Source organism: Embiotoca jacksoni, unplaced genomic scaffold (genome assembly GCF_022577435.1).
Source record: "Embiotoca jacksoni isolate LCO1_2020_lvr unplaced genomic scaffold, fEmbJac1.0.p SCAF_6, whole genome shotgun sequence".
Lineage (NCBI taxonomy): Eukaryota > Metazoa > Chordata > Actinopteri > Embiotocidae > Embiotoca > Embiotoca jacksoni.
In genome coordinates, this window is record NW_027185414.1 from 10,608,364 (window position 1) to 10,628,988 (window position 20,625).

General features: G+C 39.7%; 2 protein-coding genes across 4 annotated transcripts; both read left to right on the top strand.

Moving 5' to 3' along the window:
- Positions 1-540: 540 nt before the first annotated feature.
- On the top strand, positions 541-16,197 carry LOC138213110 (nuclear receptor-binding protein-like). Of its 2 annotated transcripts, XM_069173982.1 has the most exons (18): positions 541-714; positions 1,132-1,497; positions 2,120-2,242; positions 3,660-3,761; positions 3,865-3,954; positions 4,243-4,283; positions 4,393-4,487; positions 5,257-5,340; positions 6,016-6,074; positions 6,163-6,261; positions 6,434-6,566; positions 8,494-8,584; positions 9,004-9,054; positions 9,514-9,649; positions 9,865-9,918; positions 10,089-10,152; positions 13,308-13,363; positions 13,815-16,197. In XM_069173982.1, the coding sequence occupies exons 2-18, from the start codon at positions 1,279-1,281 to the stop codon at positions 13,872-13,874; spliced, it is 1,557 nt and encodes a 518-aa protein (XP_069030083.1). In that variant the 5' UTR covers positions 541-714; positions 1,132-1,278; the 3' UTR covers positions 13,875-16,197. The 2 variants fall into 2 exon arrangements, with proteins under 2 accessions (XP_069030083.1, XP_069030085.1); XM_069173984.1 differs by having other exon boundaries at positions 541-1,497.
- A 69-nt stretch (positions 16,198-16,266) lies between these two features.
- Positions 16,267-20,391, top strand: krtcap3 (keratinocyte associated protein 3). Of its 2 annotated transcripts, XM_069173986.1 has the most exons (6): positions 16,267-16,484; positions 17,690-17,874; positions 18,525-18,584; positions 18,687-18,884; positions 19,067-19,201; positions 19,413-20,391. In XM_069173986.1, exons 1-6 carry the CDS (start codon positions 16,472-16,474, stop codon positions 19,482-19,484), a joined length of 663 nt encoding a protein of 220 aa, XP_069030087.1. In that variant the 5' UTR covers positions 16,267-16,471; the 3' UTR covers positions 19,485-20,391. The 2 variants fall into 2 exon arrangements, with proteins under 2 accessions (XP_069030087.1, XP_069030086.1); XM_069173985.1 differs by lacking the exon at positions 16,267-16,484 and having other exon boundaries at positions 17,616-17,874.
- The last annotated feature ends 234 nt before the right edge of the window (positions 20,392-20,625 follow it).

A 20,625-nucleotide genomic window follows, 5' to 3' on the forward strand; every position in this document is an offset into this window, starting at 1 on the left:
CACACGTTTACGTAATTCTCGCTCCTTCGCGAACCTCTCCCTCTAAACTCGTATTTCGGATGATGGGAACTATCTTGATTCTTCTTCGACTTTCTCACCATCGCGACCTCATATGAGTGCGTTTGTATATTTATTATTTTATTATTTTTTAGGCACGACTGAGGCGAATATGCTTTTAAAAGACAAAAAAAAAAAAAAAAAAAAAACTTTACTGTTTTTTTTTTTTTTTTTTTTTAACTTTTGTAGAGTACATATTTACCTGCATCCAAAAAAAAAAAAAAGATTTCAGTAATATGTTTTAGTTTAGTTTAGTCACCGGAGTGAAAAACAAACTACAAAGCACCGCATTTTAAATTTAAACATCGCCTGAGGACAATACGACGTGGCCTGGTAATAAACGATATGTTTAACAGTATAAATGATGTCATTTATAACCCGAGCGTGGCGCTATTTTTTTTCCGGACGGGTGAGCGGTGAGGCCACGCTGCTGCGTTTTCTGTGCGCAAACGAGCGCTCCCCAAGCTTAGCTCCGCCCCTCCCACTTCTGCAGAGAAAGACACTTGAAAACCCCTACAACATTTTTTTATGACGAACTAGCATTTTTTTTTTTCTCTCTCTCTCTCTCCTTCTTCTTTCTGAACGTCTCTTTTTTACAGCTTTTTCATCAGTATGTAACCCAAAGTTAAAACTTCGGCGGCGGTGTTCTGGTTCACGGTAATATTTTTTGTTTTGTTTTGATGTATCCGCTCTTTTACTTTTAGTCTAGCAATTTGTTTATTTACCTTTCATTAGCCTGTTAGCCGGGTGAAAGTTAGCTCAGGGGTGGGTGGTTGAACTTTACCGAGCTAACGTCGGTGTTGAACATCAGCAAAGAGCCTGAACAGATAAAGACAGCTGACCTGCGGTAGTTACTCGAGAGTTGACTGACTTTTATGTCTGCGTCCGTAAACAGAAATGTCCTCTCGGTCCAAGCGACCATTAAACCACAGGGCCATGAGATCGGCTCTCGGTAACTTTTGGTTAACATCGCTGTGAGTGTATCAGGAACCACGAGATGTAATCTTATTGTCAGAGAGAGTAATCTCATCACTCCCGAAGCCGCGCTGCCTAAATAGATGTCGTTGTTTATAGACCGTCCCCCTCCCTGATGGACGTGTGACACGTTCAGACGCAAGAGAGGAGAAAGGTTGAGAAGAGGCTTCACCGTCTCTTGTTGCAGCCCGGGATCAGAAGCCCTCCTCCTCCTAGTAAAAGAGAAGTAGGTGTGCGTACAAGACGATGTCGGAGGCAGAGGAGAACCCGGAGCTCACGGCGGGAAACGTGTCCGGTAACACCGAGCAGGTCCAAGCCGGGGCGCCCGCGTCCTCGCCCGCGGCCTCGCCCGTGGCCTCCATGCAGCCTCCGGCCACCTCGGCAACAGAGGATGAGGAGAGTGAAGATGAATCGGACATCCTGGAGGAGAGTCCCTGCGGCCGCTGGCAGAAACGTAGAGAGGAGGTAAGAGAGGGAGCTGCACCTCTGGATCGGAGTCGTGGCCTATGGTTTAGTTTAGCATTCATGTTGCATGAAAATGTAATGCAATTTTTTTTTTTTAAATTCATTATTAAGTCAAGCTATGATATTTGATTTTGTCAGTATCGCATTTTTTCATGTTAATGATTAGAGGCACTTCATAAGTCAACATTATAAAGTATCGTCAAGGCAACACTGCCTTAGAAATAGCCAGTACCTTATCCTATCAATAGATTTTAGAAAGGGGAAAAAAAAAAAAAAGGGATTACTCCTCTTCTGCTAATGATCGCTCTAAAACGTGAACACTTTTTCCTCAAATTTGGGTTTATCTCATGGGAGTTATTTTAATCTTAGTTACTTTACTGTGAGACAAAACAAAGAGATGAAAAGATCGTACTGTAGACAAAAAGGGGTAAAAAATAAGAAAAATATAATCATTAAAAAGATGAAAACAGGTACCATGTCAGCTGAAACAAGGAGGATGGCAGTGAATGTATGCCTATGAAGTTTATCTGTTTATTCTTTTGTGAACTGTTTTAACTGATGTTTCATTTCACTATTAAAATATATTATCTCATAAGCCATTTTTCTGTTCCCTCAAATGTAGGTGAATCAGCGAAATGTCCCTGGGATAGATGCTGTGTACTTGGCTATGGACACAGAGGAAGGGGTGGAAGTAGTTTGGAATGAAGTCATGATCTCAGAGAGGAAGAATTTCAAACAGTTGGAGGTGAGGCTCGGTGTCATAGAGTAGGAATAAAACAGTTAAAGATACTTTCTTTGTGTATTATGCAATGATTGACATATTTTCTTGACTTATACTATGGACTGGAATAGTAGTGAAACATATTCTCTAAAGTGACCTCATTAGTACTCTACTATAGTTCACAGTGACCTCACTAGTACTTTACTATAGCTCACAGTGACCTCTAGTACTTTACTATAGCTCACAGTGACCTCTAGTACTTTATTGTAGTTCACAGTGACCTCACTAGTACTTTACTATAGCTCACAGTGACCTCTAGTACTTTACTGTAGTTCACAGTGACCTCACTAGTACTTTACTGTAGCTCACAGTGACCTCTAGTACTTTACTGTAGCTCACAGTGACCTCTAGTACTTTACTGTAGCTCGCAGTGACCTCACTCGTACTTTACTGTAGTTCACAGTGACCTCTAGTACTTTATTGTACTTCAGTGATCTCACTAGTACTCTACTGTAGTTCACAATGACCTCACTAGTACTTTACTGTAGTTCAGTGACCTCACTAATACTCTACTGTACTTCACAGTGACCTCTAGTACTTTATTGTACTTCAGTGACCTCACTAGTACTCTACTGTAGTTCACAATGACCTCACTAGTACTTTACTGTAGCTCACAGTGACCTCTAGCACTTTACTGTAGCTCACAGTGACCTCTAGTACTTTACTGTAGTTCATAGTGACCTCACTAGTACTCTACTGTAGTTCACAGTGACCTCTAGTACTTTACTGTAGTTCACAGTGACCTCACTAGTACTTTACTGTAGTTCACAGTGACCTCACTAGTACTTTACTGTAGCTCACAGTGACCTCTAGTACTTTACTGTAGTTCATAGTGACCTCACTAGTACTCTCCTGTAGTTCACAGTGACCTCACTAGTACTTTACTGTAGCTCACAGTGACCTCTAGTACTTTACTGTAGTTCATAGTGACCTCACTAGTACTCTCCTGTAGTTCACAGTGACCTCACTAGTACTTTACTGTAGCTCACAGTGACCTCTAGTACTGTACTGTAGTTCACAGTGACCTCACTAGTACTTTACTGTAGTTCACAGTGACCTCTAGTACTCTACTGTAGTTCACAGTGACCTCACTGGTACTCTACTGTAGTTCACAGTGACCTCACTAGTACTTTACTGTAGCTCACAGTGACATCACTCGTGCTCTACTGTGGTTCAAAGTGACATCACTAATGTTCTACTGTAGCTCACAACATCACTGATTTTCTGCATTTGCTCCCCATATCATCAGCAGAGCTGTGATATCATTAGTGTGCTACTGTAGCTCAAAGTGACATCACCACTATTCTCCCGTAAGTCATTGCATTACTGTAGAATTTTCATTAACATGTTTTACTTTTTATCTTTTTTCTTGTGGTTTTAGGAGAAAGTGAAGGCTGTATTTGATAATCTGATCCATTTGGAACATGCTAATATTGTCAAGTTTCACAAGTACTGGGCTGACGCCAAGGACAACCGGGCCAGGGTGAGTCTCAGGCCTTGCAAGTCATTATTGAATCTTTTTTTCAGCTGCATAAATAGTATCACTATTTACAACTAACATTTGAATCTTGCGTTCTCCTCTTCAGGTGATTTTCATAACTGAATATATGTCATCAGGAAGCTTAAAGCAGTTCCTGAAGAAGACAAAGAAGAATCACAAGGCCATGAATGAAAAGGTAACTGACTGTATGGAAATGCACTTTGAGTAGAATAGTGATAAATAGAGTTTTATTTAAATGTGGAAAGTAACACTCCTTCAGTACAGAATGGTTTTCTAGAAGAAATAGTAGTTTATTACTACAGTAAAAAATATTCTGCATTTGGATTCTTCAGAGAAAGGTAAAGAAATTACAAATATTCTTTGTACCTTCCTTGAGCAAAGTTAAATGTCAAGGTGCAAGCCGTAGTGAGTTTATTTTGGAAATCAGATAGAAGGTGCTCTGACAAGGTGTATGGTCCTACAGGCTTGGAAGAGATGGTGCACACAGATCCTGTCTGCTCTCAGGTTGGTTCCCTTTTATAGAGATAATGTTAAATTCAGTGTAAACCCTTTATAATGTACTTTGTATATATTTCTGAATGTTTTTTTTGTTTTGTTTTTTTCTGCTGTGCAGTTATCTCCACTCATGTGACCCACCCATCATCCATGGCAACCTGACCTGTGACACTGTCTTCATTCAGCACAACGGGCTCATCAAGATCGGATCAGGTATAGAATTACTCCTGTTTCATCCCAGTGTTTTAGGTAGTGGAGCTGTAGTAACGTTGGTGGAGTCAAATTGTACTAAATTATGGATTTAAGGACTAGAAATTTCACATAATTGTACAATTAATGTCTTTGACTGCAAGTTAAAAAAGAACAGTCTTGTTTGGCACTTTGAGTGAACTGTCACAACTTCTTGTGTGATACAAAATGGTAGCATTATGGCTTTTCTCTTGAATGAAGCAACCCTGCACATTGCATAAGATGGTGGTGTGTAGTCATGATCTATAGAAAACCAGTGTTGTGTGTGTACATATAGCTATATGTTACATTACATTACATTACATTTAGCTGATGCTTTTATCCAAAGCGACTTACAACACACCGATGGTACGCCATCGGGAGCAATTTTTAGGGTTCAGTGTCTTGCTCAAGGACACTTAGGCATGTGGACAGGAGGAGCGAACCACCAACCTTCCAATTAGTGTGCAACCCACTCTACCAACTGAGCCACAGCCTCCCTTATGTACACAGTGACTCGAGTCCTGCTACAAAGCTTCCAAACATCCCACACTATAGTTTACACAATATCAAGGTAGTATTTGTATTCCCAATTTTGTTTTGCCTCGTGTTCACCCTTTTATCAAGTACTTTTTTTTGTGGTTCTTTACTTCCTTGGTCTGTGTATTCTCTCTCTTTACTCCATACTCACTTCCTTCACTGTTCTTTGTCCTACTTCTTTATATTCTCTCCTCTCCTCTTTTCTCATCTGCAGTTGCTCCAGACACCATCAACAACCATGTGAAGACGTGTCATGAGGAACAGAAGAATTTGCACTTTCTTGCCCCAGAATATGGAGGTACACGTGATCAAAATGAGATTTGCATCATTTCCCTCTGTTGTTTTTGATTTTGACAGTTTCTCAACCTTCAGAGTACACTGGATGATGAAGATTTCTTGGAAAAGATGTTGAAACATATCACTGATGTTAGAAATAGCCAATATCATAATTTGAACCGTTAAAAGAATATGATACCTCATAACATTTTAAAATATATTGCCATACTGCAATAGGATGGAGGCAGGATATCATGCTTTACTACCAGTGCCATACATTCATTATTTTCAGTAGCTAAGTATTTTTTTTAAATACTGCAAAACCCTTTGGTTTATTTAACAAAATATGACAAGCCTTGTAATGCAATTTATTTTTACAAAATTAACTGTACAAAAAATAAAATTGTTTAAGTTATGTTATTCATAACTTATCTTGTCAAACAAAAAGTAATAGATTTAGAGACTGACCGAAGTGTCTTAACTCAGTCAAAGGACACATTTTAGTTTAGTGTAATTTAGGTTCAAGACACAAAGCATAAAGAAGCCATCAGATCAGGATCATGTATCTGCTTGTGAATATCTCCATGATTCACTCAGCTGCTGTGATGTCAAATTGGCATTTTTGATCTCTAGGACTCAGTCGTTAGTAAGTAATTGGATATGACATAACATCTGAAAATACCTTATTTCTTTTTAGCTGCTGAGGACGTTACCACGGCTGTAGACATCTACTCATTTGGCATGTGTGCCTTAGAGGTGAGATGGAATCCACGATACAGTACACGATATAATAGCCTCATCTTTTTCCCAAAGTGGTCTATTAACGTGAGTCAATGTTTTGCAGATGGCGCTTTTGGAGATTCAGGGGAACGGAGAATCCTCTTATGTTTCTCAGGAGGCTGTGCTGAATGCTATTCAGTTACTGGAGGACCCACTGCAGAGGGTGAGATATAGAGAGTGCACCGAGTGTTTGAATGTTCATAAGTAGCTTGGAATAACACACCACATTAAACGTTGTGTGTTTATTCATTTGTCTTAGTGTTTATTTAAAATTCCCATTTTTGTATACAAGATGTTTGTCCAGACGCGTGTAACCAAGATGTTTATTTTTGTAGGAGTTAATCCAAAAGTGCTTGGAGTGCGATCCGAGCACAAGGCCTACAGCGCGGGAGCTGCTATTCAACCAGGCTCTTTTTGAAGTACCCCTCTTAAAACTGCTGGCGGCACACTGTGTTGTCAGCCACCAACGTGAGTCTGTAATACACGCACATAAAACTAGACACTGAATGTCAAAAGTTTGATCCAACCAGAATAGTCATCACATACTGTCGTCGAAACTGAATGATGCCTTTTATTTTAGATGCATGGTTAATGATCCCGGAACATTTTGATTTGCTTTAACCGAAACAAAGTTGTATCAGGCTCAAATAGTAAAAAGAAGACGGACTAAACTAGTGATTTGAGCAAAAGTTAAAACTCATGAACTTGTACAGCAGGAAGAGTTGCTGCTGAAACATTAAAGCAGTGCAGAAGACTGTCTGTCATGTAAACACAGCACCAAAGCCAAACAAGCTGGAGAATAAAGTTAAACATTTTGCAGCCTGAAGATGCAGATATTTGTCCTAGAAGTTAGTGGAGACTACAACATAGAAGAATTAGACTTTGAATAATCAGGTGGATCAAAAGACCAAGTTCACGTGAATGCTCATGATGTTCTGTCTTTGCTGGATGTTAACATTGGTAGTGAGTTGCCACAGCATCGTTACAATAACTTTGTCATTGTTAACCGCTAATGAAGCTCCAGTTATAATCAGAATCAGCTTTATTGGGCAGGTATGTAAACACATACAAGGAATTTGACTCCGGTTGTAACTTGTTCTCTCAATATACAAAAACAGACAGACATAAATAGACAGTGCAGTTGCACCTAGTGCAATTAGTGCTGATGCAGGTGGGTGTCGTGCAAAAGGTCCAGTGATATTGAACATGTTAAGTGTTGAGCAGAGTGACGGCCCGCGGTTAAAACTGTTCATGTTTCTGGTGGTCTTGGCGCACAGTGCTCTGTAGCGCCTCCCAGAGGGGAGGAGCTGAAACAGAGGGTGTCCAGGGTGGGATGGATCTGTAGAGATGCTACCGGCCCGTTTCCTGACTCTAGATGTGAAGTTTCCCAGCCCCACCTACTGAGTTTAGTGTGGAGGGTGTCCGGGATGTCAGGCTGACACGCCTCTTCAATGTAGCATGGTGGTCGGGAACAGTACCCATGGACTGGCAGACCGGGGTGGTGGTTCCCTTTTTTTTTTTTTTTTTAAAGAAAAAAGAAAAGGGGACCGGAGAGTGTGCTCCAACTATCGGGGTATCACAATACTCAGCCTCCCGGGCGAAGCTTATGCCAGGGTGCTGGAAAAGGAGACTCCGACCGTTGTCGAACCTCAGATTCAAGAGGATAGTGCAGATTTCGTCCCGGTCGTGGACCAGTGGACCAGTTATTTACCCTCGCAAGACTACTGGAGGGGTCCTGGGAGTTTGCCCATCCAGTCTATAGTTCGGACATTCACCAGATGTATGGATGGAAGCGCAGTTGTAAAACCCAGCGGTCTCAGTTTAACGAGAGCTCCAGCTCGCCTCCCACGGCGTCTCCGGCAAATCCTACAGAGAGCTGCTGCTCCTCCGACTAATAACTCCGTAAAATGTTCTGGTTCGGGGAAAACTGGAGAACAAGTTTGACCAGAGGATACCCTAAAGTTGAAGAGTTCCTCCTTGGTGTATGTGACCAGAGAGGGAGAGCAGAAAACCACACAAATAAACAAAATCATAAAAAGAGAGCAAAGTACCGAGGCTGTCATCCGCGGGGCCATCTTGCATCAGTACATGTTATTATAATGTAATAAACACATTGCAGTGCCATTTTCCTATAACTTTTACACAATAAAAGCATGTCAACACTTAACCAGAGGAAAGCTGAGCGCATCTTTCTTCGCCTGTATGGCATGTCAGCACAATTTGGCTCAGTGTGGCTAAAGCGGGCCATCCCGGGCTTGTACTAGAATCTTAATTAAAGCATTTCCTGGCTCTCACACGTTGTCAAATACAGCCGCTGAAAATGTTAGCAAGTATCATTTTTAAAAGGAATTATCCAGTGTCATCTAATTAGTCACCAATGTTTATAATTGTCCAGACATGATTCCTGAGAATGCCTTGGAGGAAATTACCAAGAACCTGGACCCCAACCTGGTTCTCGCCGAGACCAAGGAGGATGTTCAGCTTAAGTAAGTGCCAGATGTTATCCCTTTTCTAATGAGTCAGCATTAATTAAATACAGCAGAAAAATAACAGTGCCTTTTCAGACACGATAATAATCCCATAACAATGTATGTAAAAGTAATGTAAGGTTTATTTTAATAGAAAGACCTTTTTTTTTTGTATTCCTTCTTCATTAATGTGTTAAACAAGACCAGATGTTTATTAATACAAAAAAAGACGAGTGAAAATCAGTCACAATTTAAAATTGTCCAACAAGCCGTCATATTATTGCTGTTTGATTGTATTAGTTTTTTGGGGTTTTTTGCATTATATATATAAATCTGTCATTTTCTAAGTTTATAGGAAACATTGTTATCTTACTTTAAACACGGTGGTTTAAAGGCCTCAAACAGTAGCATCAAGTAGTGTTCTTTTTCTTCTGTAGACTTTCTCAGTTTCCTGCCTTGGAACTTGATAAATTCCTGGAGGATGTGAGGTAAGAAGCAAAGAAAACTGTAAAGCTCAGTTCACCAAGTTCAGTTGTAAATTCAATTTCCTTGAGCCCTAATGATACAACACTGTCTGGCCACATGGGGGCAGTAGTGGACCATCTGACTGTCTCCTCCCTCATCTTTTAAACTATGATGTCATCTAAACGGTTCAATTCCCTCCTAAAACATTTATCCTGAACTCTTTACTGATTTTGTGGTTGTAGTAAGTTGGGTTTTTTTTCACCTGCTTTCTGGCCACTGTTGTTACTTTTCTCTCTGCTCCATGTTTTTTTTTTTACCTTCCAGTGTTGTATTTGGAACCTTGTTGTAGCAAACTATTTATCATTATTAGTATTGATTCATGCAGCTCCTACTCCATTTTGAACTTGTTCCGTCCCTCTCCTTCTTTCTATCATGTTTTCTCCACATCTCCCTTTCTTTCTCTCCCTCCATCCTCGGATCAGGAATGGTATTTATCCAATGACGGCGTTCGGGCTGCCCTGTCCACAGCAGGCTCAACGTGAGACTGTTAAATCGCCCGTTGTCATCCCCTTGGTCAAATCTCCCACGCCTGAACCTGCAGAGCTTGAGACACGGAGGGTGGGTACAACAGTTTGTACTGCATAGTACAAACACAGTATAATGGACATATCACAAGTAGCCAACCAACACCAGTGTTTCCTTATTTTCATGAGTGGTCACTTAGACAAGATATATACTGCACATTTTCTGGAGTCGTTTAAACTACTGTTCTGAAACTGTACTAGTACTAGTTGAGAACCATTCATGTTTAGATTCCTATACTTCTTCTGCAGGTCACTCAGATGCAGTGTAACTTTGAGCCTGTCGAGGAGGGTGCAAAGTATCATGTGAGTCTCTGGTAGAACATTTACAGGATGGTTATTTATTGTTTAACTAATTAAAAATGCAACATTAATATTACATGGTGGTAATATTCCCACAATTTGTTATTTTCTAAACTAACAGGAGATAAAAGTTACAAATTGTATTTTTTCTTGTCCATCTTCTCTCATTATAGGTAACATTACTGCTGAAACTGGAGGATAAACTGAATAGAGATCTAAGCTGTGACATGTTACCTCGTAAGTTCAACTCTTTCTTATCAGTTCTCTATGATACACTGACACATACTTGTATATAGTCAACTTAAAGACGCATTCCCAGCTCTATCACACGTTTCGAAATTACATGCTGTTCAGAGTAGTTTCCATACAATACCAATGAGCTTTGAGGTAAAAGTGGGATTTGGGCACCCTACACAAACATTTGGTGCTAAAAAGAAATAAGGGAGAATATTTTTAAATGACAAGAAACAACCCTTGACATTTCCAACCATTCCATATTACAGTGGCTCCTGCAATTAGACATTATTGTGGAAGGCATGTCCTGTTCAGGTGAGCTTGAGGGAACCTAAGGGGATTAGAGGCAAGTCACTCGATATCACTTGATTTTACAAGCACATCTACATGTTTGTTTATTTAAAAAAAAAAAAAAAAAAGGCAATACTAGAAAGGATTCAGTACTTACCTTACAGGACAGGTGAGGGAATGACACATGTTTGTCTCTAAGGTTTTTAATTCAGACTTCAGAATGAGGAGAATTAGGTTACTTGTGGTCATTACTTACTGGAAATGTTCTTTTTCTGAATGGTTTAGGTCTGCAGCTGGGATTTAGGGTTTGTGTCAGAATTACATTTGACTGGTGGTGATGTTAAATAATAAGGTTATGTCTGTTTGAATTACTTCATAACTCCCTCAGATGTCAACACAGTTTTAATATACTGTACCTGTGTGTGTGTGTGTGTGTGTGTGTGTGTGTGTGTGTGTGTGTGTGTGTGTGTGTGCGCGTGCGTGCTGAAGCAAGTATGAAAGCGAGAGTGAAGTTCCAGAGAGAGCGTAAATGGTGTCACAATATAGAGTATGCAAAACTATTTTAGGCTGGGAGACTGACTGTCGCTTATGTGTCATGAAAACCTTCTACCTCTATTTTGACAAATGTTTTTGGATTACTTTCAGGAATCAGGAATGTTAATGGACACCATGTCCTAAAAACAGTAAATCTGATCATTTTCTGGGAAAACAACAGTGATTGATTTTTTTACAAATCCTAACTTATTTGTTCCAAAATGATTTCCCAAGAAATCAGTATTTTTTATTTTATAGCTGTGTATAAAACAAGAAGGGCCTACGAAAGGCTGCGAATGAGAACATAAACAACTGGCCCGAATACTGTAGGCAGTATGATCTAATATGCACATGCACACACAGGTATGGTAGGCATGTATAATGTTGCAGGCGTGTGGGGAATGCCTGGCCTGTGAAAGGCCGCAGCTGACAGCTGTCACCTCCTCAGACCATCTCTTCCCAGGCTTTCAACTCCCTGTCTTTCATTCACACGCACACTCGGTATCTCACACACTCACATCCAGACACTTTATCTCTTCTGCAGTTTCTCTCTTCCAGCGTTTCTCACATCATGTCTTCTCTTGGACACTCGCGCCCTAATTCCAGTTACGTACATACTGTAACTCACATCCATGTGCATCCATACACACTAATCAGTCTCGCAAACACACCCTGTCTTCTTTGTAAACAGACCTGCCTGCTGATATCATGGGATATGCTTTTGAACCTCCCTTATCAATGCACCAAAGTCCAAAGTCACACTGTGGCGTGTCACTGGTTAACTGAGCCACTCAAATTTCACCCCATTGGCCTTTTGCATGGTTCTCTTGCACCCTACTACAGTGCATTCACAATTTAAAATAGTTTTTCATCAAAACTAAACAGTCACTCATTTGATTTGCTGATTTTATTTCAGAATAAAAGAAGCAAACAATTAATGAAGTCTCACCCTTAACTTTAATATCAATCCCCTCATCATATAGCAGTGGGCTATTGGTGTATTCTTTTTTTGGAGAGGGGGGGGGCGGTGTCAGTTTTTTGGTGCTATATTTCTTCCTGTAGCTTGGGTTGTCCCAGCCACATTCCTGGTGTAGTTGTATATTGACAGCTTAGTTATTAAAAACTGGTAAACCATGACAACTCCTCTGCTTATTAGGCACAGCCCAAGAATGTCTCAAATTGGGGCAGTAAGTGAAATAAGAGTAAAAAAAAAAAGCACTTGCATTAAAATAATAGGTCAGGATTATTTAGGTGTAACAAAAAGAGGGCATCAACATTTTTCAACATTATACATAAAAATATGCCACTCTGGTTTGTTCTCAACATATCTCCTAAAGTTTTAGTGTAGCAGCATCCTACATTTTTTTAGTTTCCATACTTTGGGAAATCTTGCATATATTTTACTTTTGTCTTACAGCTCTTTGGGTTTTATTTGTAGTTCAGTTTTTTGGTGAACTACTTCCTAAAACTGCCTTTTTCTTGTTCAGCAAACGTAGTGAGTTCTTCGACTTTTTTCATGTAACATAGAAAGTCGGAAGCACAGTACAGTCCGGACAAGGAGTTGTTTTATGTCACCAGAAGTTGTGCAGCTTCACTGCAGCATCCATTGTTGACACTACTGCTGGTGGAGAAATGTCTTTTCTGAGACAGAGTTGTTACTGTGTAATTGTTGAAGAATGTTGAGTCTTGAAAGAAACCTGAAATTTGCTGCCTACGTTTAGGTTAAAAACTTGATACAGTCACACTTCATTGTGGCTACAGAAAAGGGTATGACATTTTGAAGAGTAAGGGGTAAATTAGGGCCTTGCGACAAATACAGAGCTCAATGTAAAAAATCATGTAAATATAAAGATAGAAAATTCTGGGCACTCTAAAACTGAGGAAAGAAGGAGCTTTGGACTGTCCATAGCAAACTAAAAGAGGAATATTTAAACAGCCAACATGTTTTAACAGATCGTATCCTAATGAAGATTATACTGGTTGAAACATGTTGGTGTTTCAGTCCTGCTGGATGAAGCTCTTTCTGGACTCTCATACTTTTAACTGTATTGGATATCTCATAAGGAATGTGTTGCTAGATGTCTACAGGAATATAAAACTTTCACTAGCCTCGCGCAAAATGAGTTCAGAGAAGCAAAGAGAAACCACAGTAGTTGGTAACACAGTAGGTGATTTAAAGTGGGATTTGGATCATTCTTTCTAAATCCAGTATTCACGCTAAGCCTCAGCTTTTTTTTCAGCTGCAGGTGTGTGTGTGTGAGGAAGAGTTAAAGTGAAAGTGCCGCGACATGTCCATAAATCACTGCTGAGAACTGTGCTGGTGTGTGTTTCAGATGAGAATGTTCAAGAATTGGCGGCAGAGTTGGTGCAGCTGGGCTTAATCAGCGAGGTGGGTGTTTTGTGTCTTAAAAAGCGATTCATATTGTCTGTGTCTGTTTTTGTGTGACACCAGATGAGTTTGTCTATTTTTGCAGTGTTTTAAAATGGCAGCCGATCATGATCAAGGTCATGGGCGTATGAACCCTCCAACATACTGACACATCTGCGTCAAAGGGCCTTATTCACATTTACTGTTAGATATCGTATGTCCTCTGACTCACTCAGGCATGCACACAGTCCCGCACTAATGTTGAATAGTCACTTCATCTTTCTGTGGGCGAGAGTGTATGTAGACTTTGGACTTTATGACTCCAGCGTTTTAATGGACTTAATGTATTCATAAACAGCTATATCTGACTTGTTTATTTGTGACATTGTTGGACAATAGCACCACTATCACGCAGGTTAGAATATTTTTGTAGCATCTTGGATTGTTGAAAATGTTTTTATTCTCTCCACAGGTGGACCAAAATAAAGTAGCCTCTCTACTAGAAGAAACATTCAACCATGCTTTTCATTAGCAACTGTTTCCTTGACCATGTTACTAAGTACACTCTCAACATTGTTACATGTTCTTTTTGGTTTCTCAAAACAGTGACTGTATTAAGTGATTTTTATTTTTTTTTATTTTTAAATTTTATGTCTTTTCTCCAAAGCCTTAGGTGGTAATGTGACCAAAGGAGTGAGGTTTCCCTCACATCAGGGAATAAAACTTCTAAAAGCACTCAAAACTTTAAACATAAAGCCAGGCGTCTCCAAAGAAATGACCTGGACTAATTACACAGTTTTATTGTAAAAACTTATGTGTGTGAAATTCTCCTGAATGAGTTAGCTATTGCAAGGTAAACTTCATTAGTGCTGCAACAGACACTTGATCACACCAGTGACACTGACAAGATCACATTGAAGCCCACTTTTTTGTGAAGCGCACAGTTGTACTTCAATAGGACGTATTTACGTGATGGATTGCCGGGCCTGTTTGTGTCCTGGGAAGAGTCGATTTAAAACATCATCAAAGACAGACTCTGGCGTTCACTGGCATCTCACACAACTAACTTACCGCTGTTGTATTTCAAAATTTTTATGATAAGATCTACATCTGTTGACAATCAGCAAAACTGTGTCCCTTCCTTTCCAGGGAGAGATACGGTTCCACCCAAAGAAAAACTCACAAAATTATCAAGGTCAATCCTTTTTTCGGTCATCATTTACGCGGCTCTCCTTCTCATTCGGTTCCCCTTTTGTTTTCTTTTGTATGACAGATAGTTCCCAGCTCTTTGACTTTCCTTGTTTGACCAGCTAATCACTTAATTAGATTCAATTTATGGAATAGTTTGAAAACTGGAATGCAGACCTACAACTTTCTCAGTTGACTTTTATATTGACAAAATATCTGTGATTTAAAGAGCCTTTGAAGCGGAACAAAATGTATGCATTACTGCATTTCACATTTTGGGAAGTTATCTTGCCAATTTCTCTGAAAAATGATCACTTGGTTACATTGAGGTACTGTGAAATCAGTGTTGCTGAATTTCTGTTTGTGTGTTTGTTTCTTAGATTTTGCTTTATTGCTGGCACACATACTTTACAGTCCTCTTTTTCATATTGTTTTTACTATTTTATTCAGTTTTACCAGTTGCTGCTTGTTGGGTTCACACATGCTACTCTGCCTTTAAAATTCATTCATGTGAGACTTGTGTACTGAACTCAGCTGCCATATGTTGTAGAAAGAGGACCAAGCCTTTACCTGACAGATCAGTGTGCGTTTTATGTTACAGATACTGTATACCGTGTTTTCCTTTACTTATTAGCCTTTTATTTTACTGTGGTTTTACACAGAGTCCACATTATAGGGAGTCTGAGCCAATTTACAACTTGTAATGTTACTGTTGCTTTTGTTTTCCTTTTCTAACGATGATTTGGTAAAACAGACCTAGAGGATTTCTATTATTCAGAGTGCAGACAGGTACATTGTACAGGTCTTGTTTAGATCTGTATTGAGATCAGGGAGTTGTCTGTGGCCTTTTGGTAACATTTTGGCTCAGAACTCTTCGTGGACTTCTGGTACTACTGTGTCTGAAAGCTCATACAATGCAGGACCATAAACAGGCAGTAAGAGTGCAAAGACAACATTTTCAGTACTTACTGAAAAATACAACTACAGTTCAGATACTGTTAGATCCAATAAATTCCCATTTAATGCACTGAAATTATACTTAGTGTCTTCTAATAACTCTAGCAGTTAAAGGACTTGTTTGTGCTTTCAGACTAAGCTTTACTCTGCTGCTGGTTGTTGAGTTATATTAAACTGTACACATTACCAGTGAGATCATAGTAATCCAGTGATTCCACTGGTGTTTATCAGAAGTGTTCTTTTAAATGTATTCAGGCTCCCAATCTACTTTTTTTTTTTCTGTACATATGTAGTCCATCTTAATGCAATGTTTCCTTTATTTTCCTCTTTATGTCTATTTGTGAACTGCTAAGATTGTATTTTCTAAAGATGTGTTCTCAAAGCAGCCAGGAGAATGTAAATGCACCACTTCTAGTGTAGAGAAGTGGGTGAAACCAACCTTTGTGATCACCAGAGCTTTACACTGACTCTCCCCTCTTTCTCTCTCTTGGAACTCCAATTTATTGGTGGTGATGAAACTGGTTATTAAATAATCGTGCAGGGTGGGCAGCTTTAGCCTGTTACTCCATGATGTGAGCTTTTGGTTAGATGTGGAAATTCTTATATTTTGTACATGACATGAATGTCAGTTAATGTGTGTCTTTCCTGAGACCTGTAGCCTGTCAAAGAAAGAGTGCCTGTTATTGCAAATAAATGTGTGACTTGCTTCACTTTTTAGTGAGATTTACTTGTTTTGCATTTGTGTTTCACAGCCATTTGCGAAGCAGGTTTTCAGATTGTGTTCACAGCTACAGTGTCTGTTTGCGCCCCTCAGCGTCCAACGAGCTGCAGGTAATTCACAGGTGAGTTTGGTGACGTCATACAGGAAGTGGACAGAGGGACAGCCGTGAGGTTTGGAGTTTCTTCCTCTGTGGTGTGAATAAGTTGCTCCAAGATTGCGGACATCGTTTTATTGAAAGGAGAACGTCTTTCCCGAGTAGAGAGATGTGCAGTTTTGGTGAGTAGTTTTTAGATGACGTGCTGGCGCTGTAACGGAAAAACAACTTGTAATTGTATGTAATTTATGTCCGACACTATTTTCCCTCCACGGATGGAACTGGTCACGGGCCTACCAGCACTGTACGATTAGGTTTTAAAACTTTGCTTATAGTGCAAAGTCCGTGTATAAAATTAATTATGCTGGCTTATTACCAGAGAAAACAACCTTTCGAAACTCAAAATAAACTAACAAGAGATTAATAAATAAACTGAACGTAGAAGTCATCCTGCTTCCTCCCATTTCTGGGACTCAGCAGCCACCGACGGTCAGTGTAGCCTTTGCAGATATATTTGTCCATCCCAACGTTTGAAACTGGATTCAAATGTTTTCGGAAAAACTAACTACTGTTGCTAAATCTGTTAATCAGAAATGTAAGTTGTTGGTTTTTTTTTTATCAAAAATAATCATCAGCGGGGACCAAATGTTAAAGAAAGACAGAAATAAAAAGATAATGAAGACTCAGACATATTCTTCGGCTGCAGTTCTGTATTTTATTTAAGGTTTGTATGTGAATTGAAGGCCCATTTGGCTTCCTTTTCACACGCAAATCCTAACATATGATGCTACCATAGCGTAATAACTCAGTTTCATATTTGATATTGGTGAAAAAAGTATATAGTGGCTATGTATATGCAATATCAATAGATGAATGTACATAAAAGAAGGCTATGTAGGCCTACGTTTGTAGACTCCCTCAGTGTCCGAAACACACAAGAGTTGACAGTCAGGCCAATGCCATAAATTACTGAGTTTAGGTTATTGCAGATATATATTGTCAGTAGATATATGTCATTCTATAAAAACAATGTTTATGTTTCTTAGTTTGTCCACCAGAGAGCACTGGAAAGTTGAAGGATTAACTGATAAATTGGTATCATTGGCCACAATTACTTAAAACACAAAAATGAGGGGTCCTTATTAAGGTTGTTTGGGTTTAAAAATGTACTGGTATAAATTCTTTTAAACTCAAATAACTCGGTGTCGGTTCAAAAAAATAAAGTAAATATGTTGTGTTGTATAAGTGTAAATTGTGTTTACTTCGTGTGCAATATAGAATATGTAGGCACGTCATGCAGACTTTATAGTAACCCTCTAACCAATCAGTGTCAAACGTTTGCTCATGCATTTGATTCTGGAAAGCATCTCTTATGTCTGTCGTACAGATAAGGACACAGGGCCAAGGAGGCTGATGCAAAAGGGGTTGACTCTCATCCTGGTCGGTCATATTAACTTCATCCTTGGAGCTATCATCCATGGCAGTGTCCTCCGCCACATTTCCAAACCCAGCCAACACATTACAACTGAATACACTGCAGCCAACATCATTTCTGTCACCTCTGGCCTGCTGGTGAGTTGGTAGATTTTACTATTATGTTTGAAAGTTAACCTTAAAGCCAAGCAAGTTAATCTCCTTATCACAAAAAAAAAATTTACTTTGAAGCTGGTGTTTTATGACACACACTGATTCTTAACCACATTCATCTGAGTAATTCTCTTTGTCCTGTGAATCAGAGCAACAAGTCCATATTCACATAGAGTATAGCTGATTTTCTCCTTTAGTTCGGTAACAGTGCTGTCTATTTTTCGCAGCAATCAAGACTGAACTTGCCTATTAAAAGGGAGCAGGTTCTTCAAACCAGTTATTGGTCCCTCTAGGGCAGGCTTCATTACATTCATGTATCAGATAAACTGCCACTTGTTGGCAATGAGATGGTGTTAACTTTCATTCTTCTTTGAAGGTCATCCATACAGGATATTTGAGGTTTTTAACCAGACAAAACAGACGGAAGTTATGAGTACAAGTTACAAAATATATCTGATGAGCAGTGGTGCCCCTTTAATGTTTCTCACTTACTGCACTTGATGTCATTCTGTCTGAATTCTTCTTAACCGGCATCCCAATTAAAATTACAGCATCACATTCTACTGGTGGCACGCAACCGGATGAACCCTACATATGCTAAACTGAGAGAATCATCTTATTGTTGAATCTTGCAGAGTATCGCCACTGGGATCATTGCCATCGTGGTATCAAGGAACCTTCATGTGTTGAAACTGGTAAGAACTTAATTTGACTTCAGCTACTGACATGCTCACTCTCTCACTCTGCGCCTCCCCTTGGTTTTGTACTCTACGTGATGCTGCCTGTGTGTTTTACAGCAAATCGGACTTCTGATTGCGTCATTCCTGAACATCTTGCTCTCGGCAGCATGCTGCATTGGACTCATCCTGGCCATCAGCATCACTGTTGCCCACAATGGGCAGGGTTTGATGGTAGGATGCAACAACACACAGGTCCCCATCAATGCTCGGTCACCTGTCAGTGCCCAGTGTCCATTTGATACTACACGAATCTACGTGAGTCTAAACACTTACATTTCCCTCTCTTTGAAAAGTTCTTGCTCCTTGCTGTCATTTTTTTCTCCCTAGTTTCTTTGTGGTTACAACCTTTTCAGTATACAATTTGATAAAAAAAAAGCATCACTGGAGAAATGGTCAGTCTTGTAGTGTTGCTTTATTTCATACTTCCTGTCTCTCAGGACACCACCCTGGCTCTGTGGGTCCCGTGTGCTGTGTTGGCAGCAGTGGAGGCTGGACTGTCAGTGTGGTGCTTCATCGTTGGACTGGCTCTCAGAGGGTTGGCACCCTGTGGGAACAGTTACATCAAAGAGCAGGTGTGTGTCTTTGTGTGGGGCAGGCGGATATGCTTGGGGGGTGAAACTGTGGTGTATGTCTGTCTCAATCTTTGTCTGACTTGGACGTATACACACACTTGGTCTCTAACTCAAACATAGAACTTACTCACACTTACCTCCCCCCCTCCCCCAACACACACACACACACACACACACCCTCCCTATGATTTTCTTTCCTTCTCTCTTATAGTTGGAGGAAGAGGCTGAGTGCTCTCCCCACAGCCGACGCCTGATTGGACAGCACTTGAATCCTGAAGCATAACTGAACAAAGGACAGCTGAACCCAAAAGGCTTCACTGCATCTGTTTACAGACTGAAACATTTCTCCTTCAGTCAGTTAGGTGAGTGTCACTGCAGGACAGGAAGAGAATGAGTTCAAGATATGAGCAGATTACAGTAATGTTCATTTCATCCAGTGTATCTGTATTAAATCAAACCCATCAATGGTAAAATGATTTCCAGTGACACACATCACAAAACTCATGGATATATCAGTTGTTGCATTCCTAAGTGCAAAGCCTTTCACGTAGACAGTAGTGTGTGCACTGTATACGTGTGTGAAAGCTACAGTAAGATGTAAATTATCCTTTCTGTCTCATCAGTATGCCTTCTCAACTGTTATGGTTCAGTAGTACCTAATATATCATGCCAAGCATGTCTCTCAGTATGAAGAAACCTGTGTTCATGAAGAAAATATGCTGCATATCTAGCAAATACATTTTTTTTTTTACCAAATTTAAGTATATTTTAGCTTGTATTACATCTCATTTCAGCAAAACCTATTTTATTATAATGTTTTTGATATTTTATTGTTTGTCCAGATTCTCAACCACTCCACTGTACTGAACTATGCAGAAACTAATCTAGACCTTCTGTGCTGCACCTTTTGAAAATGGTTTATAATAGTTGATCATTATAAAGGTAACTGCAGTATGTGGCATCTTCATTAGTTCATGTACTTTCTGAACATTTTTTACTTTAATTTCTTTTGTTTTTTTATGTTTTATCATTCGAAGTGATACAATATCAAAACGACAGAGAAACTGAAGTCTGAAGCTCAAATATTTGTACATGTGAAACCAGAATTACAAGTAGCCCTCATCACTGACAATTATATACGATGAGGATATAAGAGGATGTTTAGGAATTAAACTCTAAATTAAAAATAATGTGGATTTCAAATAAATCTGTGTGGATTGAGTGTATTTCTGCATGTACAGTACTGTTGGTGACTGTTAAGTGGGGTCATATTAGAGAGTTAAACCAGTATGTGGGCCAACAGCCTCAGCTGCCGCAGACACCCCCACACACACACAAACAACTCGAGGATAGAGCAGATCGGATCAGATCAGTCATGAAATGGTTAATCTAGTGCCGTGCTCAATCTTGTGGAAGGGAATCAT

What these genes read in the sequence shown, in the direction of transcription:
- LOC138213110 (XM_069173984.1), top strand. Translation starts at nt 1,279, where the DNA reads ATGTCGGAGGCAGAGGAGAACCCGGAGCTCACGGCGGGAAACGTGTCC. An exon ending in CCAAGGACAACCGGGCCAGG is followed by an intron (nt 3,762 to 3,864) that starts GTGAGTCTCAGG and finishes TCTCCTCTTCAG; the next exon opens with GTGATTTTCATAACTGAATA. An exon ending in ACAAGGCCATGAATGAAAAG is followed by an intron (nt 3,955 to 4,242) that starts GTAACTGACTGT and finishes ATGGTCCTACAG; the next exon opens with GCTTGGAAGAGATGGTGCAC.
- krtcap3 (XM_069173985.1), top strand. Translation starts at nt 17,647, where the DNA reads ATGCATTTGATTCTGGAAAGCATCTCTTATGTCTGTCGTACAGATAAG. An exon ending in CTGTCACCTCTGGCCTGCTG is followed by an intron (nt 17,875 to 18,524) that starts GTGAGTTGGTAG and finishes TGAATCTTGCAG; the next exon opens with AGTATCGCCACTGGGATCAT. An exon ending in TTGATACTACACGAATCTAC is followed by an intron (nt 18,885 to 19,066) that starts GTGAGTCTAAAC and finishes CCTGTCTCTCAG; the next exon opens with GACACCACCCTGGCTCTGTG.